The sequence below is a fragment of the Crinia signifera genome, chromosome 1, assembly GCF_055691185.1.
Source record: "Crinia signifera chromosome 1, ASM5569118v1, whole genome shotgun sequence".
Lineage (NCBI taxonomy): Eukaryota > Metazoa > Chordata > Amphibia > Anura > Myobatrachidae > Crinia > Crinia signifera.
Window position 1 is genome coordinate 32530581 of NC_139217.1, and position 22468 is coordinate 32553048.

General features: G+C 45.8%; 1 protein-coding gene across 1 annotated transcript; it reads left to right on the forward strand.

Moving 5' to 3' along the window:
- Positions 1–1204: 1204 nt before the first annotated feature.
- LOC146068920 (vomeronasal type-2 receptor 26-like) lies at positions 1205–18999 on the forward strand. Its single transcript, XM_083179270.1, has 5 exons — positions 1205–1258; positions 2564–2779; positions 17330–17450; positions 17686–18604; positions 18843–18999. The coding sequence occupies exons 1-5, from the start codon at positions 1205–1207 to the stop codon at positions 18997–18999; spliced, it is 1467 nt and encodes a 488-aa protein (XP_083035396.1).
- The last annotated feature ends 3469 nt before the right edge of the window (positions 19000–22468 follow it).

The following is a 22468-nucleotide window of genomic DNA, read 5'->3' on the forward strand; positions in this document are numbered from 1 at the left end:
ATGACCTCATAGGTGCGTCGGCCTCCATGAAAGGTCTATGGCTAATCCACCCCTGAGTACTGGGCTACACCAGTCATCAGAGCTGAAACCTGGGGTTAGCTCCAGCACCCCTGGTAGCCAAGTTATTATTATTTCATCTTATTTTTAAGGCCCACAGGTCTTTTGCAGCACCATACAGAAGGCATCCATTAGAACAGTACAGGGAGATAGAACTTAACATTACAGTACAAAAATAACAAAAATCGAGTACAGATAACAAAGAGCACCACAATTCAAGACACACTAAATGTGTGCTGGTGGCAAGGAGGAGAACAGCCCCATCTGTAGTTGGGTTTTCAGAGCCTGTTTGAAGCTTTGCAAGGTTGTGGAGTCTAATGAAACAAGGGAGCACATTCCACTGAAGGAGTGCAGTACAAGCAAAATCTTGAACTTGAGCATGGGAAGCAGTGGTCAGGGTAGAGGAGAAGCAACTGTCATCGACCGACCATAGAAGGCAGGAGGGAGGTTGAATGGGGATGCGGTTGGAGATGTATGAAGCAATGTAATAAGAGATGGCCTTGTACTGTATGAGAGTGTGAGGAGTTTGAAGAGGATTCTGTGGGGGAATGGAAGCTTTTGTTGAAGGTGAGTTGCATAATTGAAGTGACGGGAGAGGAAGATAAGCCTGGCAGCAGAGTTGAGGACAGATTGGAGGGGAGCAAGATAGGAGCAACTGAGGCCAGTGAGGAGAACATTGCAGTAGTTGAGCTTTCAGATGATCAGTGGATGATGTTTAGTTGTACTCTGGGAAAGATATGGTCTGATGCAAGTAATTTTGCATATCTGACACTGACAGGGTTGCTCCAGAGCTTGGATGTGGCTGCAAAGGAGAGGAAAGAGTCAAGAGTGACACCCAGGCAACAGAATTGAGGAATGGAGGAGATGATGGTGTGATAGAGGTATTAGTAGTTCCAACCCACACTGAGTTCAGTTTTGTCCATGTTAAGCTTCAGAGAGTGCTCCATGAGAAGATGGCAGACAGGAGCTGGAAACCTAAGAGAGGACAGTGAGGGACAGATCAAGAGAGGAGAGGTAAAGTTGTGTGTCATCAGCATAGAGGTGGTATTGTATATCTTAGGTGTTAATGAGTGCACCCAGGGAAGAGGTGCACAGGGAGAATAGAAGTGGGCCAAGGACAGAACCCTGAGTGACACCAAGAGGAAGGATGGAAGGGGTGGAGGTAGTGCTAGAAGCAGACATCGACAAGGTGTGGAAAGAGGTAAGAGGTAAACCAATCAAATACAGTCACAGAGAGGTCAATGTTTTGGAGTGTGAGAAGGAGGAGAGGATGATCCACATTGTCAGAGGCAGCAGAAAAAGGTCTAGAAGGTTAAGCAGAGAGAAGTGACCCCTCAGTTTGGCTGAAAGCAGGTCATTGGTGACTTTTACCGGGGCAGTCTCAGTGTAGTGAAGCATGATTGTAGGGAATAAAGGGATGGAGTTGTCAGAGAGATAACTGAAGAGATGGATGTAAACCAGTCCTTCAAGTAGTTTAGTGGTCAATGGAAAAAGAGAGATGGGGAGGTGGCTAGTGGGTGATGAAGGGTCCAGGTTGTTGTTTTTATTTAGAATAGGTGACATCAGAGCATGTTTGAATGGTGAGGGAAAATTGCCAGTAGATTATGATAGGTTGAAGAGGTGAATAAGGTGAGAGCAACCAGTGGGGAGAAGGAGTGGTGGAAATGTGAAAGGTGCAGGTAGATGGGGGAGAGGATAAGATGAGGGAAAGAACTTCCATGTCTGTAGTGGGGCAGAAGGATAGAGTGGGATTGTTGGGAGGTGAAAGATGATGGGGGAGGGGGGGGGGGGGCAGAAGAGGGGATGGGAAGAAATACCATGTTGGATTGATAGAGTAAGTAACTAGTAAAGAATTTAATTACTATTGGGGTCTGCTGGCTAACAATAAGTCCCAGCAAGCCTCCCCTGCATGCAGGTACTTAGAGAACCACAAGTACCTGTATGCAGGGTATTAAAGGGACCGTAGCGTCTTGTAGTTCCACAGCACAACCGATACTAAAATATAAACAGAAACACACCGTAAATTAATATTCATGCAATAACAAAATACATACATATACTCATCTATGTTACGGTGGACTGGTACTTTTTTGTTCCCTATATTTTTGGAACAGGGACCAGTACAAATGGGCCAGTGCTGGTATTGGAAATACAGGGGGGGGGGGGGGGGGGCTCAGTCATTTCCCCCCCTATATTTATTGAACCAGAACCAGCTCAAAGAGCCTGGGACTGGTTATGCTTTTGGGGGGGACTAATGCCGTTATATTTTTGACATGTGGGAACTTCCATCAGGAGGCCATGACCTGCCGTATGGACGCAGCTAAGCCCACACTCCCTTGTGGTGGACACTGGTGGACACCGACAGACAGTTAGATTACGCACCTCTGCTGAGAAGTCGAGTCATCTCCCACATTTCCCAGTATATCCGCCACATATATATTTAATATATACATTTAAATTAATCTTATGTTTAATTAAAACTACAAATACATGTCCCTCCTTCCAGCACATTTTAAGAAGAGTTGGTTTCCAAGATCCCACCGGAGAAGACGTTTATTTTAATGAGAGAGGAGAAATGACCGCATTCTACTACATTAATAGTTACGCAGTTTTACCTGATAAAAGATATCGCTTCAGGAAAGTGGCGTCTTTCAATGCTTCATCTACAGAAAAAGAGCAGCTTGATTTCACCCCATATTCCATATTTTGGAAGCATGGTCAGGTGAGTGTCCTGCTTGATGGGAACATAGATAATAACATGTCTTGAGCTTCTTAGCTGACAATTTATTAAAGAGAATCTGTGACAACTTGACCAGTAGTATTGACATAAATATAAGATTCAGCCTTAATTTACATGACATGAGAAGGGGAAACTCAGTGGAGTGAGACGGATTACATAACTGCATCTGTCATTGGTTTTGGATCTGTATAGCATTCTGGTTGTGGATCTGTATTTGGTTTTCCCAAAGCCACCCTGGCCGACTTTGGATCTGTATTTTTTTTTAAATAATAAAAACAGCTAAAATCACATTTGTCCTGTTTTTTAACCCCACACAGTGCATGTTTTGCCGGTAACCCAGCAGGTGCACAGGTGTACTAATTACTCACAGACACATTTTATAAGGTCCGCAGGTGGAGCTAATTATTCACTTGTGATTCTGTGAGGAGACCTGCAAAACATGCACTGCGTGGGGTAATGAGGACCGAGTTCCCTGACAACTGTCCTATGGTATTATCAACCTCAATAACATCAATTTTCACTAATTTGCAGTCCAGTTCCATATTCGCGCATGTGCAAACCCACATCATCGTATAAGGGAGCAAATTTGACGCACAGACAGCGGGTCTGAATCACCGCCTAAGTGACAGAGCAGTGACTCAAATACACAGCACAGTATTGTCCATTAGTCACAGTACAAGACACATAAGTTACTTTATACATGTTACACCACACTAGAGCCACTTATACATATTATTCCATGGTAGATCAACTCCTAATTCCCCATCATCATTCCTCCTTCACTTCACCGACATCAGCTCAAAACAGGATTGTACCAAACTGCGACAGTACACACAGGTTTACCACACTGATTGTACCACACTGCGACAGTACACACAGGCCTCAGATGCAGTGTGGGTTACAGTGCAGGTCAGATACAGTGTATAGTGTATGTTGGATACACTGCTCGTCGGATACCGTGTGTAGGTTACATGGCCCATCAGATAAAAGGCAGGATACAGGGCAGATTGGATCCAGTGTGTTTTGGTTACAGTGCGGGTTGGATACATAAAGTGCAGGTTGGTTACAGTATGGGTCGGATACAGTGCTGGATATAATGTGTGTTGCATAAATACAGGTAAGTTAAAGTGCAGTATACTGTGTGGGTTGGATACAATTCAGGATATAGTGCAGTTTGCAAACAGTGAGGGTTGTATACAGTGTGTGTGATACAGTGTGGGTTGGATACAGTATGGGTTCAATACAGTGTGGTATATAGTGTGTATGTTGCATACAGTGCAGGTTACAGTGTGGGCTGGATCAATGGCGAAACTACTAAATCTGCTCCCCCGCTGTAAATGTCGCCAGCCTCCCATCCTTGCCTTACCCCTCTGCATGCCTCCACCGCAGTGACACGCAGATTTTATCTGTGGTCCGGCGCTCCTCGATCTCCTCCTAATGAAAACTGACCCTCACAAAATGGCTGAACCTAATAGCAGACCATTTTCTAAAGATGCTAGAGGAGGCCACTGCCTCCTCTAGCATCCTAAAAAACTGTCTGCTGTATGGTATAAGACATTTTGTGGGGGCCAGTTTTCATTAGCAGCAGGAGCCAGGAGGAGATCCGGGACCTCACACAAGTAAATCTTTGGGTCCCGGCCGCAGACGCGGCAGGTCCCGACAGGCAGCAGTGGCGTAACAATAGCCCCACAGACCCTGTGCCCACTATTGTTTATTTACAGTTTCTTATATAGAGCAGCAGATTCCATTGTGATTTACAATAGTAGACAGTGATAAAACAAACTGGGTAACAACAGACAGACTTGGAGGTAGGAGAGCCTTGCTGCAAGCTTAAAATTTATAGGGATATAGGAGGGAAACACAAGGACAGGCACCAGTAATAGCATAGCAGTCCCACCAAGTTACAAGTCCAGAAGAAAAGCTAAATAATACATAAGTGCCTCAGAGGGTTATGCGGGTAGAACTTAAATATGATAGGCTTGCCTGAAAAGCTGAGTTTTCAGGGAACGCATGAAAGTTTGGAGGCTAGCGGAGAGTCTTATTGTGCGTATAAGGGCATTCCATAGGATGGGAGCAGCACGATGAAAGTCCTGTAATAGTGAATGGGAGCTAGTGATCCCTGCAGAAGAGAGATGCAGATCTGGAGTGGTTGAGATGGGAGATATTTTGTGATAAGTAAAGAGATGTATGCTGGTGTAGTATGGTTAATAGCTTTATATGCGAGTAGAAGGGTTTTATATTGAATACAATAAGATACAGGTAACCAATGGAGGGGCTGGCAGAGTGGATCAGCAGATGATGAGCGTCTTGCAAGGAAGCTCAGCCAAGGAAAAGCAGCATTTAAAATGGATTGCAGTGGTGAGTCTGTTCTTGGGAAGACCAGTTAGAAGACTATTGCAATAATCAATGTAGGATATAATGAGTGCAGGGATAAGAGATTTAGTAGTGTCTTGTGTGAGATAGGGTCATATTTTGGATATGTTTTTTAGATGCATGCAATATGATTTGGAGACAGATTGAATGTGGAGAAGAAAGGACAGTTCAGAGTCGAGGATGACCCCTAAGCAAGGAGCTTGTGGGGTAGGGTAGATTGTTGAGTTGACAACAGCGATGGAGATATCAGGATGGTAACTGTTCTTAGTTGGCGAGAATATAAGTAATTCCGTTTTGGAAATATGGAGTTTGAGTGGGTGAGAATACATCCAAGATGAGATGGCAGAGAGACATTCAGAGACTCGGCCCAAAACCACTGGTGACAACTCTGAGGTTGATAGATTTGAGTATCATCCGCATATACAGTATGTTACTATGTTCATCCTTGCTGGCGGGTCGCCAGAACGTACGCGCTGGCGACCCGCCAGCAGCCTCGCCAGCGAGGAGACTGAGACGCACGTGCGTCTCACGCGCACGCGCGTCTCAGTCTCCGTCGCTAGCGCGACGGAAACCCTGTCCGTCTCCGCCTCAGGGAGACGGACAGGGTTAGGGGGGGTTAGGGGGGGATGCGGGCAGGTGGCGGGGACCCCGGGTTACCGCCGGCAAGCCGGCGGGGACCCGGGGAACTGATGGAAGCGCCGTCGGAAGGGGACGCGCGCGCCCTCTCGTGCGCGTGCGTCCCCTTCTCACCATCGCCATGGCGCTGGCGGGGGATGGCGGCTGGCGACGCCAGCGCCATCCCCTGCAAAGATGGGACCTGACCCATCTGTAAGTGATACTGAAATCCAAGAGAGCTGATTAGTTTGCCAAGAGATGAGGTATAGATTGAGAAAAGCAGAGGACCTAAGACTGAAACTTGCAGAACTCCGACTGACAGAGGTAATGAAGAGGAAGTAGAGTTAGAGAAGCAAACACTGAAAGAGCGATCAGATAGGTAAAATCTGAACCAGGAAAGGGCTGTATCATTAAGACCTAGGGAGTAATGGCCTTCAGACGTAGCAGTTACCAGATCATTCACCACTGTAGTCAGTGCTGTCTGTGGAGTGTTTAGAGCGAAATCCTGACTGAAGTGGGTCTAATAGGGTGTGAGAGTTAAGAAAGAGGCGAGAGTAGCCAATTCTCTCCAGTAGCTTGGAGAGGCATGGGAGCTGAGAGATAGGACGATAGTTAGAGAGAGAGTTAAGGTCAGAACTGTGTTTTTTCAGAATGGGAGTAATCACTGCATGTTTGAGCAGAGAAGGAAAAGTACCAGTAGCAAGAGAGAGATTGCAGGTTTTAGTTAATGTTGGAATAAGGTAGGAATAAGGAGATAGAATTTTAATGACTTGTGCAGGTATAGGATCGAGAGGAGAGGTAGTAGAGTAAGAGGATAAGAAGAGTGTGGATACTTCCTTTTCATTTGTAGGCTCAAATGAAGAGAAAGTGCCAGAGGGTTCAGCTGGAGAAGAAAGAGGGTTAGAGGTTGTGGAAGAGCATACCATTTCATCTTGGATGTTATCAATCTTGTCCTTAAAGTAGGAGGCAAGTTCTTGTGCATTGATGGTAGGCGGTGGGGGAGGAGGGGGAGGGTACAGAAGATACTTAAATGTGTTTAAAAGTCGCTTAGGGTAGGTGGCATGAGAATAGATGATAGATTGGTAGTATGTTTGTTTGGCAGTTTCCAAAGCTAGTCTTATATGCGAGGAAATCAGTCATATTACTAGATTTTCGCCATTGGCGTTCTACTTTACGTGACTGATTTCATAGTTGTCTTGTTGTTTTGGAGTGCCACGGTTGGCATCTAAGCCTACGTGGGGTGTAATGGGAAGCTGGAGCCACTTCATCAAGGGCTGTTTCAAGATTCTGGTAGAGGTGGGAAACAGCAGAGTCAGGAGAGGTAATTGTAGAAATGAAGGAGAGCGAGAAAGGGAGTGTTAGTAAAATCAGACTGTGCACCGTCTGGTGAAAACAATGTCAAGGCAGTGGCCTTCCTCATGGGTAGAGGTGTCGGATCACTGGGAGAGGCCGAGAGAGGAGATTAGAGAGAGGAGTTTTCAAGAATGCAAAGATGGTGGACTGTCAATAGCAATATTGAAGTCAGCCAGGACGATAGTGGAGATGTCAGAGGTTAAAAAGTGGGGGATCCAGACAGAGAAATCTTCTAGAAACTGAGTTTTGGGAAGCCCAGGTGGGCGATAGATAGCAGCAACACGCAGAGAAAAAGGGAAAAAACCCTAAACTATTGTTATGCCACTGGGCTGGATCCAATGCAGGTTACAGTGTGGCTGTACCAGATACAGTGTGGGATACAGTGAGGGTTTGATACACTACATTGTGTTTGTATAAAATGCGGGATGCAGTGTGGTCTGGATACAGTGAAGATTGTATACAGTGGGGGATACAGTGCGAGTTGGATTTAGTATGGGTCAAATATAGTATGTGGGATATACTGTAGAGTGTGTTGCATACAGTTCAGGTTGGATACAGTGCAGAATACAGTGCGGGCTGGACACAATGCCAGTGGTGTCCTCAGTGCAGGCAGTGTCAGCAGTATGGAAATGCCAGTGGTGTCCTTAGTGCAGGCAGTGTCAGCAGTATGGAAATGCCAGCGTTGTCCTCAGCTGGCGTCTCCTCAGCATGGGGGTGTAAAAAGGGCAGTTGGTGTCCTTAATGCGTGGTTATTGATGGTGTTGGCAGTGCAGGGGTGCCGGCAGTGTCCCTAGAAATTGGATTGGCTAGCTATGTATGCAGTGTGGGGGTGCCAGCTGTGTCCTCATCATGGGGGTTGCCGGCTGTGTCGACAGTGTGAGAATGCTGTCAGTGTCCACAGAGCAGGGGTTCCGGCTGTGTCAACAGTGTGGGGTTGCTAGCATTGTCGTCAGAACTGTGGTTGCTGGCTGTGTCGGCAGTGTGGCGTTGCCAGAAGTGTCCTCAGAGTAGAGGTTGTTAGCAGTGCAAGAGTGACAGCAGGGTGCTGGCGGTGTCTGCAATCGTTGGCGTTGTGGTGGTGTCAGCAGCGCGGGAGGTGCCAGCTTTGTCAGTAGAGCAAAAAGTGCCGGTGGGATCAGCGGTGTGGGAGGTGCTGTCAGGGTCAGCATTGTATGGGAAGGCATGCCATCTTCTCTGTGGTGCCCCATTGAAGTCAATAGGTAAACACTGATTGGCTATGAGTCGTGACAGATGGCTGCCCATGAATTTCATTAAGATTTTTAAAAAGTGGCACCAGATTCAAAACCCGAGAGGTCCGACAGTGGGATCTTGCGGTTTTGTTCCGGATTGCAGTTGGGCCAAGGGGTAGATCCAAGCTACAGCTCAAATTGCCCCAGAACCCCAAAGTTCATATTTTTAAAATCCGAACTGCTCATCTCTAATCATAACAATTATCAATAAAAAATGTTGACTTTATTACTACAGTAGCCACTATAACATGAACGTAACCTTTTAAGAATAACACAGTCAGATATATACGTACATTCATTTACTGTGAAGCAACGGCCCCCTGATAGTGGCTGTTTAGTTCCGGCTGCTGGATCTGCATAGTGGCTGTTGCATCTGTGACGGTGTCTGACTGCTGCATCTGTGACGGTGTCTGACTGCTGCATCTGTGACGGTGTCTGACTGCTGCATCTGTGACGGTGTCTGACTGCTGCATCTGTGACGGTGTCTGACTGCTGCATCTGTTGCCCAGTTTACACATATTCTTGTAGTACTTTGGACCAGTAGACATATTCCACTGCACAGTTTGGTATGTGCACTTCACATGAAATCATGCAGATACTCCACTTTGGTAAAGGTCACCCAGAATATCACTCAGTTACAGGAGACATGTAGATGAAATTCAAGTCATAGTACTATTTCCTACTAGTTTAAGACCCATGTGTTTTTTGCCTGCTATCTACAAAGACCACCATTGCAGCATCTCTCTCTCCCCCACCTTTATTAATTCACTTTCGTCTTCCCTCTATCTTATTCCCCATTGACTCGGTTCCCATATTTATTTGCTCCCCCTAGTTATTTTACCCCTCTCCCCATTGTATCTCTCTCTATCACTCATTGTTTTTCTCTTGACCCCTTGTCTTCTTATGAACCCTGTTCTATGTTCTGTCTCAGGTCTCTCTCTTTGTACTGTTGTCTCTCTCTCTTCCCCATTATTCTATTAACCAAACAGATAGTTTCCTCTCCCTCCACAGTTATCTCTTCCTCCTAAATTATCTTTCTCTTTTCCCAACTTGGACCCAACTTTTTGTCCTACCCGATTGCCTTTGATTGCCACAGAACTATCTCCCACAATCAATTTCCATGTCTACTTACCTTTCTACTATCATAGATAAGGAGCATATTAGTTCCTTGTATTTTTGAAGCTCTAGATTTAGTGGTTAAGTTCTGGTGCAAATATACGAGATGTTGTGGACACAGAGTTGTAGGTAGTGAGGAATTGTTGGGCAGAGCAGCTATAGGGTTGGCTGGCTGAAAGGTGGCTAGTTGAGTGTATTTGTATGTGGGCTAGGTCTGTCTGCACGTTCCTTCATACTGTTGCTAAACTCCGCATTTTTACCTAACACGCCATATCCCCACTCCGTCCCACATCTCACCACATGTACTCTATGTGACCTGTGTGTTCTACACTCCCAATACCATACTTCATCATCTGTCCTTTGTGGCTAAGGTCTGTCCCATCTCCCTCACAATTGGAGCTATTAAAGGAGTGGCTCAAGCACAAGCTTCTCTGTGCATGCTACAGTATGAGGAGATTGGACAGGCCATCTGAAATGATATTGTCGATTCCAATAATGGGGCTATACTGTAGTACAATGAGAAGCAACATTTGGGAAATGCAAACAAAACAAATGCATTTAATCTTCCTATGTCTGTATGCTAATGTGTACAAGGCAGTGCTGACAATGCTGGAACATTAAATATTGGACATACCAGGACATTATAGAGAATGCTCCGATAACTTAAACATCTTTAAAAATCAGTATTAGTGGTTTACTAAGTAAGCTTCTTCACTGTTGTTTGCTAAGTAAGCTGCCACTGGCTATGACACAGTGTGAGCAGGAGTCACTGAAGCAGGTGAGTTAGAATACTGAAAAGGTGAGTTTGAACACAGTCTAAATCTTCATATTCTATTTTATTGTAATATATTCATCTTCTTTCTATCTTATTGTAACCTGTTGCTCAATTTTGACATTAAATTCATTTTATCTATATTTTTCCAACATTGTATTTCATTTTACTCATTCACTATTATTTTCTCTTATCTTTGCCACACATTTATTGCACTCTGTTTCCCTCTTCACGCCTGCTCGCATTTTCCTCACTTCTGACCTTCTCTGTTCCCTTCATCCTCTCACTTGTTGTTTCATACTTAATTGGATTACTCAATCAACTTGATTTTACCCACTGGTCTCCTCTCTGACAGTACATCATTGCCTGTTACAGATGGGTCGGGTCTCATCTTTGCAGGTGATGGCGATGGCATCGCCTTCGCCATCCCCTGCCCCGCCGCCATCTGTATGCCGGAAGGGGGGCGCGCGCGCATCCTCTTCCGACGGTGCTGCCCTCGATCGCCCGGTGCCCACACCGGGCGACCGCACCCCCCTGTAGCCTCCTCGGGTCCCCCCCCTGCCCCTCGAGCGGGAGGCGGACAGTAATGCGTCCGCCTTGCCGCCCCGTCGCCCAGATACTGTGACGCGCGTGCGTGGGGGACGCACGCGCGTCACAGTCAGATGGCGGCGCCGTGTTGCTGGCGATCGGCCAGCAGCATGCTGCTGGCGGATCGCCAGCAAAGATGACACCCGGTACATCTGTACCTTCTCTCTCACTCTGTTTTCTACCACATCCTCGAAAATATACTACAGACACTGTCTGTCCCCCCAAATCCCTCTGTCTGCTTTCACTAACCTACCCTTTCACTTCTGGTCCTCATGGCTGTTAATCTCTCAACTTCACTTTCTCCAACCGCTCCTCCCCCCTCCCATCCTATACCTATCCTGACCACTCGCCCCCGCACCCCCACCCTCCCAATGACCCCCCCTCACTTCTGCAATCCCAAAAACCTTATCCACATAAATACACAACCCACCCCCCCCTCTTTCCTGTGCCTTATGGAATGCCAGATCCATCTGCAACAAACTCCCTGCCATCCATGACCTATTCATCTCTAGAGCATTCCACCTCCTTGCTATCACCGAGACCTGGCTCTCCACCTCTGATTCTGTCTCTCCAGCTGCTCTCTCCCATGGTGGCCTCTCTTTCTCTCACACTCCCAGGCCTGACGGTCGCCAAGGTGGCGGCGTGGGTTTTCTCCTCTCAGCCTCATGCACCTACAGTGTCATTCACCCTGAACCCGCTCTCCTTTTCTCCTCCTTTGAGTCTCACTCTATCCGTCTATACTACCCCTACCACCTCTGTGTCGCTGCAATCTACCGCTCCCTTGGCCCTATCTCCCTATTTCTTGACAACTTCGCCGCCTGGCTTCCACACTTCCTCTCCTCTGACCTGCCATCTGTCATTCTTGGTGACTTTAACATCCCCTTGGATAACCCTGCTGATCCTGGCACCTCCAAACTCCTCTCTCTCTGCTCCTCTCTTGGCCTATCTCAGTGGACTACCTCTCCCACCCACATCCAAGGACACTCCCTCGATCTCGTCTTCTCTCGCTCTTGTTCCCTTACTGACTACACTATCTTGGCTTTTCCTCTTTCTGACCATCACCTCATCTCCTTCTCCCTCACTGCTTCCCCCTCTCCCACCCCCCCTCCCAAGCGCATTGTCTCACGGCATAACGTCAACACACTTGATCTTGCTGCCTTCTCAAACACGCTGTGTCCTCTTCTCGCCCCAATTGCCCTCATGTCCTGCCCGAACCTCGCCGCCTCCCTCTATAATGACACCCTATCTTCGGCATTGGACTCTGCCTGCCCTCCCTCCTCTGTCCCCCTTCGATGCTCCAACCCCCAACCGTGGCACTCGCCTATCACCCGATTCCTTAAAAAGTGCTCTCGCACTGCTGAGCGCTTCTGGAAGAAATCACGCTCCCTTGCGGATTATCTTCATTTCAAATTCATTCTTTCCTCCTTCAGCTCTGCCCTTGCTCTGGCCAAGGAATCCTATTTTAAGTTCCTCATCCTTTCCCAATCATCCAATCCCCGCAGGCTCTTCGCCACCTTCAACTCCTTGCTCTCCCCCCCTCCTCTACAGCGGCGTAACAATAGCACCGCAGCCCTCGCCACCGCGGGGGGACGCTGTGCATGTGGGGGCGCCGGGGGCTGCGGTGCTATAGTTACACCCCCCCCCCCAATCCCCTGCAGCCTTACCTATCTCGCTGGTCCCGGCGGCTCCATTCTTCTGATGAGGACCACCACAAAATGGCCGCCCCCATATAGCACACAGTTCTCTGAAACTGTCTGCTGTATGGGGGCGGCCATTTTGTGGTGGTCCTCAGCAGAAGAAGAACGGAGCCGCCGGGACCAGCGCGATAGGTAAGGCTGCAGGGGATTGGGGGGGGGGGTTTGCATGGGCGGCGGGGGATTGGGGGTGCGCGGCGGGAGGGCGCCCAAAACTTAGTTACGCCACTGCTCCTCCAGCTCTTCCGTCCTCCATCGTAGCCGCTGATTTTGCTACCTACTTTTCAACCAAAATCTCCTCTCTCAGGACTGCCATCACTGCTGCCATGACCTCACCCTCTCCCTCCTCCCCTCCTACATCTCCACTCCCCTCCTTCCAACCCCTGTCCTCATTTTACCCCACTGATGCTGAAGTCCACTCTATCCTTCAATCCGCTTCTCCCTCCACCTGCCTGCTCGATCCTATCCCCTCCAATATTATCTGTCGTCTCAGTCCGTCAGTCTGCTCTCACCTGGCTCACTTCTTTAATCTTTCCCTATCCTCTGTGATCTTCCCTTCCTCCTTCAAACACGCTCTTGTCTTCCCAATTTTAAAAAAAAAACAAATCTGGACCCCAACTCTCCATCCAACTACAGGCCCATCTCCCTCCTCCCTTTTGCCTCCAAGCTCCTAGAACGTCTGACCTATAATCGTCTCCTAAGCCACCTTACTGCTAACTCCATTCTAGACCCCCTCCAATCCGGGTTCCACCCTTTACATTCCACTGAAACTGCCCTGACCAAAGTCACTAATTATTTACTATCGGCTAAATCCAAAGGCCTCTTCTCTATCCTCATCCAGCTTGATCTGTCGGCTGCCTTTGACACTGTTGACCACCCTCTCCTGCTCAACACCCTCCGCTCCTTTGGCATCACTGGCACGGTCTTCTCCTGGTTCACCTCATACCTCTCTGATCGCTCCTTCTCCGTCTCCACTCCGAGCTCCTCCTCTCCTACTACCCCGCAGCCAGTCGGTGTTCCCCAAGGGTCAGTCCTTGGCCCTCTCCTCTTCTCCCTCTACACCACCTCTCTGGGCATCCTCATCAGCTCCTATGGTTTTCATTACCACCTTTATGCTGATGATACCCTAATCTATTTCTCCTCCCCCGACCTATCCCCATCACTCCTGTCCAAGGTCTCCGAATGCCTCACGGCCATCTCAGCCTGGATGACCCAACGCTTTCTGAAACTAAACATGGCTAAAACTGAACTTCTAATCTTCCATCCCCCGAACATCCCCTCTTCTCCCACTATCTCCATCAGCATTGGTGAAACCGAGATCACCTCCACCGACCAAACGCGCTGCCTCGGTGTCATCATTGACTCCTCCCTCTCTTTCACCCGCCACATTCGTGCTCTCTCACAGTCTTGCCGCTTTCACCTACGCAACATCTCATGCATCAGACCATTCCTCTCCACTGACACGACCAAAATTCTCATTCACTCTCTTGTCATCTCCCGCCTTGACTACTGCAACATCCTTCTCTCTGGGCTACCTCTCACCCGCCTCGCACCTCTCCAATCCATTCTTAACGCTGCTGCTAGGCTCATCTTCCTCTCCCTCCGCTCTACCTCTGCCTCCCCCCTCTATCTCTTCACTGGCTCCCCATTCCTTTCCGAGTTCTCTTTAAACTCCTCACCACCACCTACAAGGCTCTCTCCTCCTCCACCGCTCCTTACCTCTCTTCACTGATCTCTATCCACACTCCCTCCCGTCCTCTTCGCTCCATCGCTGACCGACGACTGACCTCTCACCTAATCACCTCCTCCCACTCCCATGTCCAAGACTTCTCTTGCGCTGCCCCCCTGCACTGGAACAACCTCCCGCCACCCATCAGGCTTTCTGATTCCCTTACCTCCTTCATGCGCTCCCTCAAAACCCACTTTTTTGGACTAGCCTATCCCTCCTCCTAACCTCTTTTGATCCTCCTATCCTGCCTCCGTTCCCCTCCGTTCCTACTTATCCTGTTGTTTTTCGTTCGTCCACCCACCTATTTTTAGTATGTTAACTCTTATGAGTAGGGTCCTCCTGCCTCACGTACTCACCCTACTTCTTTACCTCACCTGTGCTCCTGCACTGTTCTTCCCTTCCTCTACTTCATCTTTAGTCTCCTCGACAATTTTGACACCTACTTCTGAACTGATGCTGATTTTATTTCTACCAGCTATACCCCTATTTATACTGTATTTTTCAACACACCCTGTACGTTACCTTGTCATTTGTTTTTTGTTTGCTATGTACGGCGCTGCGGACACTTTGCGGCGCCTTATAAATAAACGTACTACTACTACATAAAGTGGCATGTTTTGCAGGTTTATTGACAGATGAGGTTTGACTATTTACAGATGGAGCGCCTGTCAGGAGCTCCATCTGATAGGGACCCATGTGCATCTCACAAGTTTGCATATCCCCATCAGTACGGATGCAGGGAGAGGATACCCTGTCCATCTCTGCTTCAGGGAGACTGGCAGGGTGAGAAGGGGCTGCGGGGTGCTATGAGGGAGCAGGTGGAGGATGACAGTGGGCTCCGACATATTTATTATTATTTCTTTATTAACAGTTTCTTATATAGCGCAGCATATTCCATTGCTCTTTACAAAGGAGACAGTGATACAACAATCAGGGTATTTACAGACAGTCAAAAGGTACAGTAGGAGGGCCCTGCATAAGGAGACGCAGATCTTGGGAGGAGCGTAGAGGTCGTGTTGGAAGATATTTTGAGATAAGAGAAGATATGTATGTTGGTGTAGTTTGGTTTATGGCTTTGTGTGTAAGTAAAAAAATTTTGTATTGAGTACGGTAGAATACAGGTAACCAATGAAGTGACTGACAGAGTAGCTTTGCAGACGATGAACGTCTGGCTAGGAAGATTAGCCTCGCAGCTGCATTCATGATGGACTGTAGTGGTGAGAGTCTGTATTGGGGAAGGCCAATAAGGAGACTATTGCAATAATCAATGCGTGAGATGATGAGAGCATGGATTAAAATGTGTCTTGTGTAAGGTAAGGGCGAATTTGAAATATGTTTTTTAGGTGCATGTGGCGTGATTTTGAGATAAATTGAATGTGGGGTAGAAAGGAAAGTTCTGAGTCAAGGATAACACCTAGGCAGCGAGCTTGAGAGGTAGGAGTGATTGTCATCTTCTCAATAGAGATATCAGGTTGGTAACTACTATTTATTGGCGGAAATATAATTAATTCTGTTTTTGAGATATTAAGTTTTAGGTGGCGAGATGACATCCAGGATAAAACAGAAGAAAGGCATTCAAAGACACGGCTCAATACAGATGGGGACAAGTCCGGGGAGGATAGGTAGAGCTGAGTATCATCCACATACAAATGATACTGAAATCCAAAGGAGCTGATTAGTTTGCCAAGAGATGAGGTATAGTTGAGAAAAGCAGAGGAGTCTAAAACTGAACCATGAGGTACTCCAACTAAAAGAGGTAGTGAAGAGGAGGTAGAATAATGTTGACATGGACCTTATTGACATTCCTTGGGGTGAATTTACTACAGTAAAAAGAGGTAATGTTGCCCACCATAGCAACCAATCAGATTCTGATTCATTTCTCTATTGCATTCTAGAAAATGATAGTCAGGCTCTGATTGGTTGTTATGGGCAACATTACCTCTTTTAATTTTTAGAAGCTTTAGTCAATTTGCTTCATCATCATGTGGACACTGATGAAATGTCATGTCAGGGAACTCCTGCACTATATTAAGTGAGCCCTTAGAGCCAATCTAATGGAGGGCCTTCACCAATAACAACCGCCCTTGTTCCCTTGGTCAGATGGCACACCGTTACTTGAGATGCCGCCTGGACTTAGCCTCCAGACAGTAAGGGCTCACAGGATAGGCAGGAGACTGCTTGATAACTCTGGAGTAGGAATGCACTGGACTGGGTCAGATAATGGAATTAGACCAGACAGGAGAATCGGCATACAGTACCTATAAAATGACCCAATTTTCTCAGTACAGTACTGTTTTTTGAGACTGTCCCATCTGGTACTTGGAGTGTCTCATGTGTGCGCCCCCTTCTGTCAGATGGTGCACAGTGGTGATTGGCGATTCTATCACCAGGAGCAGCTCCAATGAGAGCTGCTGCATCTCTATCATTCCAAAATAATTTGAATGTTTCAACAATATCTAAACATCTCTTACATATTGTAGTCTGTTATTTGTCTGTTTGTCTGGTATGCATTCAGAGACTGTTGGACCGATTTGAACAAATCCAACGTGAGGTGGCTTGATTGGGTCCAGATTAGGTTCATGGCCACAAAGATCCCCAATCTCGACCCTATGTGGATCCCTGGATCCCAAAAAGGGGTCTGACCACCATACAAGTGGGTCAGGGAAGCAAGATATGGCAAAGTTGCATAACACAGAGGGGATAGAGGACATGGGATTTAAGAAACAAAATGGGGTGAGATCCGGGATCCAACCACAGAGAGGCTTCCAGGCACACTGTGGGCATGGGGAGCATGTTCAGGGTCATCCATTGGATGGATTTGAATAAGAACTTCTGATCACACTAGGCAGCCACCTCCCGGGTCTGATTGAAGAGCTGTAAACCTTAAAACAATAGGTTAAGGTTCAAGTAATGCTGATTGCACACCCAAACCCGAGCAATGCCGGGTACCTCAGCTAGTTAATAATAAAGCTCAGCTCTCTTCAGTATTCCTGTGTCATTTGTTTATTACCCATTTTCATCATGTTGGTATTTGCTTTCTAGGTTCCTGTGTCTGTATGTTCTGCAGATTGTCCTTCAGGATACAGAAGAGTGTTGAGAGGGAATGATCAGTGCTGCTTTGATTGTGTGCAATGCCCAGATGGAGAAATATCTAATGACACAGGTGAGAATGTTTCCTATCTTTCAATGTAGATTCCTTAAAGCCAATTTCTGTAGCCACCAAAATGTCAGCATACAAATCTACCTAGTCATATCACTATCTGCTAATTTCTAAGGACTTTGACTATTATTTTATTTGGTAATTTACATGACACAAATCTGCATTCCTTTATTTAATTTCATTTTATATTAGCAATATCTTAATAATTGACTTAATAATTTTTTTAATCATTTGCTAGACAAAATGTTATGCCAAAAGTGCCCAGAAGACCACTGGCCAAATGACAAGTACCAGTGTGTGCCAAAACCAGTTGAATTCCTGTCCTACAGAGATGACCCCATAGCTCTTGCTGTGTGCTTTATTTCTATGTTATGTTTTCTTATAACTTCAAGTATCTTGGTCATCTTAATTGTGTCCAGGGACACTCCAATTGTCAGAGCTAATAATCAGCACCTGAGTTTCCTTCTTCTGGTCGCCATCATGCTGAGCTTCCTGTGTGTCCTGCTGTTTCTGGGACGTCCCGTACATATAACATGCATGCTCCGGCAGACCTCCTTCGGGATCATCTTCTCAGTAGCCATCTCTTGCATCCTGGCCAAGACTATAATGGTCTACTTGGCTTTCACAGCCACCAAACCTGGAAGTACCTGGAGGAAATTTATTGGAGTCAAAATTACCAACTGTGTGGTCCTCATTTGTTCTTGTATCCAAGTAGTAATTAGTATCATTTGGCTATGTAGAGCACCTCCATTTCCAGAAAGTAACAGTTACACGAATCTTGATAAGATTATTATACAGTGTAATGAAGGCTCAATATTGGCATTTTCCATGATGCTGGGTTACATGGGGCTTCTCGCGGCTGTGAGTTTCATTGCAGCTTTCCTGGCCAGGAACTTGCCAGATAGTTTTAATGAGGCCAAATACATCACATTCAGCATGCTGGTGTTCTGCAGTGTCTGGGTGGCTTTTATCCCGGCACATATGAGTGTCACTGGGAAAGGCACAGTGCTGGTAGAGATATTTGCTATAATGTCTTCCAGTATTGGAATATTGGGCTGTATATTTTATCCCAAATGTTACATCATATTGATGAGGCCAGACTTAAATTCAAAGAGTATTTTACTAGGAAAAATAAATCATACAGATTCAGTTCAATAGTAATTAGCTATAATCATTATGCCTAATAGCTTCTAGACACATAACATCATATTACTGGAACAGGAGGATGCAGTCTGAATGTCTATAGATACAATGTCATCAATGGCTCTGTCCACAAAGAAAAACAGCACTGGAATATGGACATTGTTATCATGTTATTTATCTATTGCTGTTATAATGTTGTTCTCGTTTAGTGGCTAAGTTAAAAAGTCCATGTGGTTACAATGCTGTATGTAGCAATTTAACCATATCTGGATCCCCGTTGTGGCTTTCCACTGTCAAGTGTGATGATAGAGATTATAGAGAGGATGATGATAATGATGATGATGATAAAGATAGAAATGATAGAGATGTAGATGACAGAAATGATGATATTGATGATGATAATATCTAATTGTTTGTAAACCCAGTACTAGTTTTCTGAATTAAGTATTGTAGGAAAGTTGGATTGAATCAGTTTATTAATTTATCCCCCCATCTCCCGATCAACTGAACCAGAATCTCACTCTAAGTGGTTCTGATCAAATTATAGCACAGATTGTAATAATAAATATGATCCAGGAAGTGAAGAAATAAGTGATTCAACATAAATAAAGTATAATCTCTGCAATGTTTGTGGTATATTTTATCAACAATCATCATGTTATAATCCATACTGTCGCCATAGTCATAATGTTGATATGGACCTTATTGACATTCCTTGGGGTGAATTTACTACAGTAAAAAGAGGTGATGTTGCCCACAATAGCAACCAATCAGATTCTGATTCATTGCTCTATTGCATTCTAGAAAATGATAGTCCGGCTCTGATTGGTTGTTATGGGCAACATTACCTCTTTTAATTTTTAGAAGCTTTAGTCAATTTGCTTCATCATCATGTGGACACTCATGAAATGTCATGTCAGGGAACTCCTGCACTATATTAAGTGAGCCCTTAGAGCCAATCTAATGGAGGGCCTTCACCAATAACAACCGCCCTTGTTCCCTTGGTCAGATGGCACACCGGTACTTGAGATGCCGCCTGGACTTAGCCTCCAGACACTAAGGGCTCACAGAATAGGCAGGAGACTGCTTGATAACTCTGGAGTAGTAATGCACTGGACTGGGTCAGATAATGGAATTAGACCAGACAGGAGAATCGGCATACAATACCTATAAAATCTCCCAATTTTCTCAGTACAGTATTGTTTTTTGAGACTGTCCCATCTGGGACTGGGAGTGTCCTGCGGTGGTAGAGGTGAGGGGGCTGAGTTGGGAGTCCCCCTGCCTGTCGCTGCTCTACTGAGAAGAGCAGTGGTGAATAGACGCTGTGCGCATGCGCACAGCATCTTTTCAGTGAAATGAGGGGCTGGGGCATGGCCAGCAGCTTACACAGTGCTGGCTATTCCCCCATAGTGGCAAAAATGGGGGTGTGACTTGCTGTTGCAACATCCCTACTAAGCCACACTCCTTTTGTAGATGCTGATCCCACTTTTTGTGCACACGCGGATTAGATAATCTTTCAGTATTTAATGTTCAGAGGTATGGATCAGTAATATACAAGTAGTAGTACTAACTGATGTGTCACCTTCCAGCCACTATACTATAATCTCCCAGGGAAAACAGTAATAGGTCTACCAGTGTAACAATACCGACAGAACATGAACTTGTAGCTCAAAGACACCAATGTCATACAGATAAAATCAGAAACAAATAGTACATGCAACAATGAAAAACATATTGTGGTAGAGACAGCATCTCCCCACATGAAAGTAATGTGGAGGATCCAGACCAGGTAATAGGAAAAATAATTCATACAGATTCCGTAAAATACAATAGTAATTAGCTGTAATTGTTAAGCTTAATTGCTTCTAGTCACATATCATCAAATTACTGCATTGTTAGAAGAGGATGCAGTCTGTCTATAGATACAGTGTCAACGGTGGCTCTGTCCACAAGAACAACCAGCACTGGGATACGGACATGGTCAACATGCTATTTACTGTATATGTTGCTGTTATAATGTTAAACATTCTCATTTAGTGGCTTAAAGTTATAAAGTCCATGTGGTTATAATGCTGTATAACTTTAACGATATCAGTGGGGGCTTTCTGAGGTCTACAGTGGAATTTCCGACCCTGTGATGATAGAGATGATAGAGAGGATGATGATAGAGAGAGAGAGAGAGAGAGAGAGAGAGAGAGAGAGAGAGAGAGAGAGAGAGGATGATAATAATAGAAATGATAGAGACAGAAATTATAGAGATGAAGATGACAAAATTTATAGAAATGATGATGATGATGATGATAATGATGATGATGATGATGATAATGATATCTAATTGTTTGTAAACCCAGTACTAGTTTCCTGAATTAAGTATTGTAGGAAAGTGGGTCTGAATAGTATTTATTTTACATCAGCCTATTAATGTATCCTCCAACCAATCAACTGAACCAGAATCTCTCTCTAAATAGTCCTGATCAAACTAAAGCACAAAATCATAAATAAAGTAGGTACTTGTTTCATAGCACGGCTTTAGATCGTGGCGAGTGCAGCGAGCCACCGAGCCCGAAGCGTGGCGAGCGGAGTGAGCCCTGCGGGTGGGATGCGGATTACTTTACATGTATTCCGCGTCCCCTCACGGGGCTTGCTGCACTTCAGGCTCGGTGGCTCGCTGCGCTCGCCACACTATCTAATATCAACTCCACACCAACGTGGATAGTGGAGGTATGAAAAGGTCGGAGAACGCATACTGCCGCCGCTCGCCACGCTTCGGGTTGGCATTGATAGGGGGGGGGTGGCATTTACAATGGGGGTGCATTTAACATTGTAAGCACCCATCGCATTGCATCGCATCGCATGCCATTTGCTGGCATGCGATGCTATGCGATATTTAATTGTACATTCCTGTTAATTTACACGAACATCGCATCGCATACCATCACATATCACTATATACGGTATGCGATGGGCGCTGTGCTAGGAAACAAGTACCATAAAGTATATAACTTGTGATGGGTTTGGTGTATTTTATCAACAATAATAATGTTAACATCCATGCTGTCGACATAGTCATAATGTTGACGTTGACCCCATTGACATTCCTTGGGGTAAATTTACTAAAGCTTCTAAAAATGAAAAGAGGTTATGTTGCCCATAGCATCCAATCAGATTCTGATTCATTTCTCTATTGTATCCTAGAAAAGGATTGATAGAAAATGATTGGTTGCTATGGGCAAAATCACCTCTTTTAATTTTTAGAAGCTGGAGTAAATTACCTTGTCATGTGGACACGGTTGAAATGTCCTGTCAGGGAACTCCTGCACTCTATCAAGTGAGCCCTTAGAGCCAATCTAATGGAGGGCCTTCACCAATAAAAACCGCCCTTGTTCCCTTGGTCAGATGGCACACCGGTACTTGAGATGCCGCCTGGACTTAGTCTTCTGACAGTAAGGGCTCACAGGATAGGCAGGAGAATGCTTGATAACTCTGGAGTAGTAAGACACTAGACTGGGTCAGAGAATGGAATTAGACAAGACAGGAGAATCAGCATACCTCCAAAGTGTCCCGATTTCCGTTAGACAGTCTTGTTTTTTGGGACTGTTCCGCTCGGGACTGGGAGTGTTCTATGATGGGGGGAAGGGGGGGTTACCCAGGCATACCCACAAGGCCACACCCCTTTTTTAGATTAAGCGCTTCCCTTTGGACACAAAATAATTCCGATCATTCAGCATTTAATGTTTGGAGGTATGGATCAATAATATTCTATGCAATGAAAACAGTAGTAGGGATACCAGTGTAATACCAACAGAACATAAAATAGCAGCTCAGAGACACCAATACCATACATATAAATCTAAAAACTAATAGTACATGCAAAAATG